Source organism: Nematolebias whitei, chromosome 12 (genome assembly GCF_014905685.2).
Source record: "Nematolebias whitei isolate Nwh7 chromosome 12, NemWhi1, whole genome shotgun sequence".
Taxonomy (NCBI): Eukaryota; Metazoa; Chordata; class Actinopteri; order Cyprinodontiformes; family Rivulidae; genus Nematolebias; species Nematolebias whitei.
In genome coordinates, this window is record NC_056509.1 from 30,402,369 (window position 1) to 30,406,355 (window position 3,987).

At 40.5% G+C, this 3,987-nt stretch overlaps 1 protein-coding gene across 1 annotated transcript in view; it reads left to right on the forward strand.

Annotated features, from left to right (window-relative positions):
• Nucleotides 1–18: 18 nt before the first annotated feature.
• Nucleotides 19–3,987, forward strand: part of LOC119417879 (mediator of RNA polymerase II transcription subunit 23-like) — an 8,035-nt gene continuing 4,066 nt past the window's right edge. The window contains exons 1-2 of the mRNA XM_037685129.1: nucleotides 19–90; nucleotides 182–277. Of these exons, the coding sequence (XP_037541057.1) occupies nucleotides 73–90; nucleotides 182–277 (114 nt within the window). The 5' untranslated portion in view covers nucleotides 19–72. The remainder of the gene's footprint in view (nucleotides 91–181; nucleotides 278–3,987) is intronic.

Here is a 3,987-nt window from a genome sequence, read left to right on the forward strand (position 1 = left end):
GTGAATAACAGCGGGGCCATCTGTAACTCCTGGAAACTGGACCCCACGACGCTCCGATTCCCTCTGAAGGGCATGCTGCCTTATGACAAAGTAACATTTGTTCACTCTCCAGATTCTTACCCTCTTCATGCGTCTTTTATCATGTGAAACTGTGATATTATTTTTGTGTTTTTGTGTGTAGGATCTGTTTGAGCCACAGACAGGGCTGCTTCGATATGTGCTAGAACAGCCATACTCGAGAGAGATGGTCTGCAACATGTTAGGACTCAACAAACAGGTAAAACAAACTCTTTGCCTTCACACCAGACCCTCTCCCTGCACTCACCTCTCCTGTCCTGTGACATTCTATTGTTTCCTTTGCCCACCCTTCCTTTTTTCTTCTTTTGTTGTTATTTTATTTTTTTGTTGTTTATTATTTGTTTTATTTATTTATTATTTGATTTGTGTAAAAACATTTTCCAGTTTCTTAGTTTAATTTTTGTCTTTTTTATTAGTTTGCCCTCTGCATTTCCCAACTTAAATTTTTTTTTTTTTATATCTTATATATATATATATATATATATATATATATATACATACACACACACACACACACACACACACACACACACACACACACACACACACATACATATACCCATACATACATATACCGTATGGTCATGTAATGCAATGCTGCAAGCTCGTCCTATATTGCACTTATGTCAGTATTCCCTGTTGGGTTCATGCAGTTTCAGCTCAGCCCGGCTCACTGAGTGCTTCCACAGCTGTGTCCAAAGAGATTAGTCTCAACACAAAGCCGTGACAGTTACGGCACATAAATATTTATTTAGATTTGAACCATGAACCAAAAAACTCCAAATCTGATCTGTATGTTTGAATTGGCTGAGCTGATGCTAACTGTGCTGAACAGACAGCGAACTGTAGCTCCTTAGTCACCACTTTCTCTCTGTCTCTCCCACCCCCTTCCCCCCTCTCTTTCTTTCTTTGTTTCTACACCTTCTCTCTTTCTTTTGTCCTCTGGTTGTGTGTCGTGTTTGTCTGTCTCTCTACCATGCGCTCTCTAGACTCTGAACATTGCCCAGGTATGTCGTTGTTCCTCCTCTGGTTACACGACCTGCCAACTAACCAGCTCACCAGACGATTAGATTATTTTTTTTTTACATTTATTTATTTTTCTTTAGGCATGCTGGTTTACTAGAAATGGATAACTGGCAGGGGGAAATAAACAAAAAAGTAAAACAGAGCAAAGGAGATATGCAACAGAGCTTGAAATGGACGCAGAAGGGTTTCGTAAAGATAAGTTTAGCAAACATAGACAGATGTGTTTGAATACACATGTAATCATGTTTATGACAGAAAACAGCAGACGGATCAATAAACTGGCAGACTGTACGTATGAAATAAGATGATACGCAAGATAATATAGTCTTTTCACAGTTTAGTCATCATTGTGTATTAACTCTGCTTTAAATGCAACAGAGAGCAATAACACTAAAATGTCCTGTTTCAAGCCACAGAATGTTCACAATCTGTTGATTTGACAAGCAGTGACATTTTATTTGTGAACATTTTTCCTCATAATCAGGGTGCAGTAAGTCTGCTCTGTTGATGTTTTTAGCATTTGAGTTGCTCATTAGTGCTATAATCTGTTTGATGTTAGTCTTTAATGCATCTCATTTGTACTATATCTATATTTGCTTTTTTGTGGCTTAACTCTGTTGTTTTTGATCAAGATTTTAGCAACTCATGATTAAATACTAATTCCAGCCACAACTTGATGCTAATCGTCATACAGTTTAAAATTTATAGTTTTTGTGTTCAGAAAAAGCCCATTTTTAGTTAACATGAAGTATTTCTGACTTGAAACCCCCCCTGATGACATTTCAGGTGCTGCTGCTCTGCATGTGTCAATGTAGTCTGGTGCTTGCCTGTTAGTAAAGTCCTCGTGTCAGACCCGCACCACTGCTTTTTGTTGTGTTTATCTGAGGCAAACTAATTTCACAAAACAGTAATATATTTTCAGGACAACGCGATTGTTGTTTTGTGTGTGTCATATTTAAAAGCCTACAACAACATGTCAAATTAAGGGACATTTAGCAGTTCTGGTGCATTACTTTTAGACTGCTGATTGAATACTCAGTCAGAGAGGAAGCTGAGCTTGTTCAAGAAAATTTCATACTTGCCACAACAGTCTGGTAGCAATAGAAGGAAGATGGTGTGCTAATAAATATCAGAAAGTCCCCACACTGAGTTACTGCATAATAGGATTTTTTTAGACAGAAATTAATTGACATTTGTAATACTAAACTTAATTGTGTTTTTGATTATTGAGCCGGAAAAGGGCAAAGTGCCCAGACCCAGGATATGCTGGAGAGACTTGATTTCTCGGTTGGCTTGGGAACACCTTGGGAGGACCCTCCCAGAAGAGCTGGAAGAGGTGGCTGTAGAAAGAAATGTCTGGGCCTCTCTGCTCAAGCTGCTGCTCCCGCGACCCAACATTGGATCAGTTGGAAGATAATGAATGGATGGACGCTTGGAAAAACTTCATTAGCTTGTACTGTTCACACATAAACAAATGCCTGTTCTGGTCCACGCTTGCAGTTGCACCCATCATTCACGCAAGGCAGCATGGGGGCTAGGAATAAGGAGAATAAGATCTGACAAATCAACATGCAATCATCCATCCATCCATCTTCTTCCGCTTATCTGGGGTCGGGCCACAGGGGTAACAGCCCAAGTAGGAAGGCCCTGACTTCCCTCTCCCCAGCCATTTAGGCCAGCTCCTCCAGGGGAATCCCAAGGCATTCCCAGGCAAGCCGAGAAACAGTCCCTCCAGCGTGTCCTGGGTCTTCCTCTGGGTCTTCTTCCAGTGGGACATGTCTGGAGTACCTCACCAGGGAGGCGTCCAGGAGGCATCCTAACCAAAGAGGGGAACCACCACCCCAGATTGCCAATCCAGTGTAACTGCCCCCTATGTCCACACAATGTTGCAAAGGTGTGTCAACCAAGACAGCCCCACAACATCCAGAGCCTTAAGGAAATCAGGGCGAATCTCATCCACCCTGTTTCTTTGAGCATTGTGCATTTAATTTAAACATGTAGGAACACCACCTGTCAGAGCTCAAAGAAGGCAATATAATCATACCACTACCTACTGCATACGAGGGATGGGAGGATGACCTGAAAAAGTGGCCGCAGAATACATATACTGTACTAGCATATTTACTTAGCTACATTGACTCGGTTGCTTCCAACAGTGAACAGTGAGCGATGAACAACCTGAAAAGCTCTGAGGTGTGTTAGTATCTACACAGTAATAAGGTCAGTCGTGTTTTGTTAAAAGAGGTGGGACACAATCTTATTTACCTTAAAGCAGACATAGAGCCCAGCCAAAGCCTTAAAGCCCTCCATCACTGAGCTTGGGTTAATTGCAAAGAAAATTGTAATACTAAAGACGAACAAATACTATAACGCTGTGCTCTTCATACACTTCAAATCATACCTGATATTCTTGTCACAATGTTTTCAATACTTCTGAGGATCCAGCGTTTCTTCTCCGGAGGTTTATTTTAGTCCAGCCATGAAGTAGGATTCAAGTTTTCCTCTGTCAGCCGTTTGTCAACAAAGTAAAATAAACACACATACAGCGTTTTGTGTGATCTCTTCAATTTCAGATTTTTCAGCTACATTCTCCTTAATACCTCTTTTTGCAGGAACACTTTTTTTTGGTTTTTATTTGTTTTGGGATCATGTTCAAAACACTTTGGTGTTGTGGCCACTGATTTAGTTTGGTCTGGTTGTTCGTGCAGTTGCAAACACAACTGGTACCTGAACTCTGCAAGGTTATTTGAGTAAACTTTGTGGTTGTTAAATAAATGAAAACAAAACAATAACAGTGCTTTATCTGCAAAACTGAATGCAAATTACCATATTTTTCAGCCTATAAGTCATGTTTTTTTGCGTAATTTGCATGCCCTGCGACTT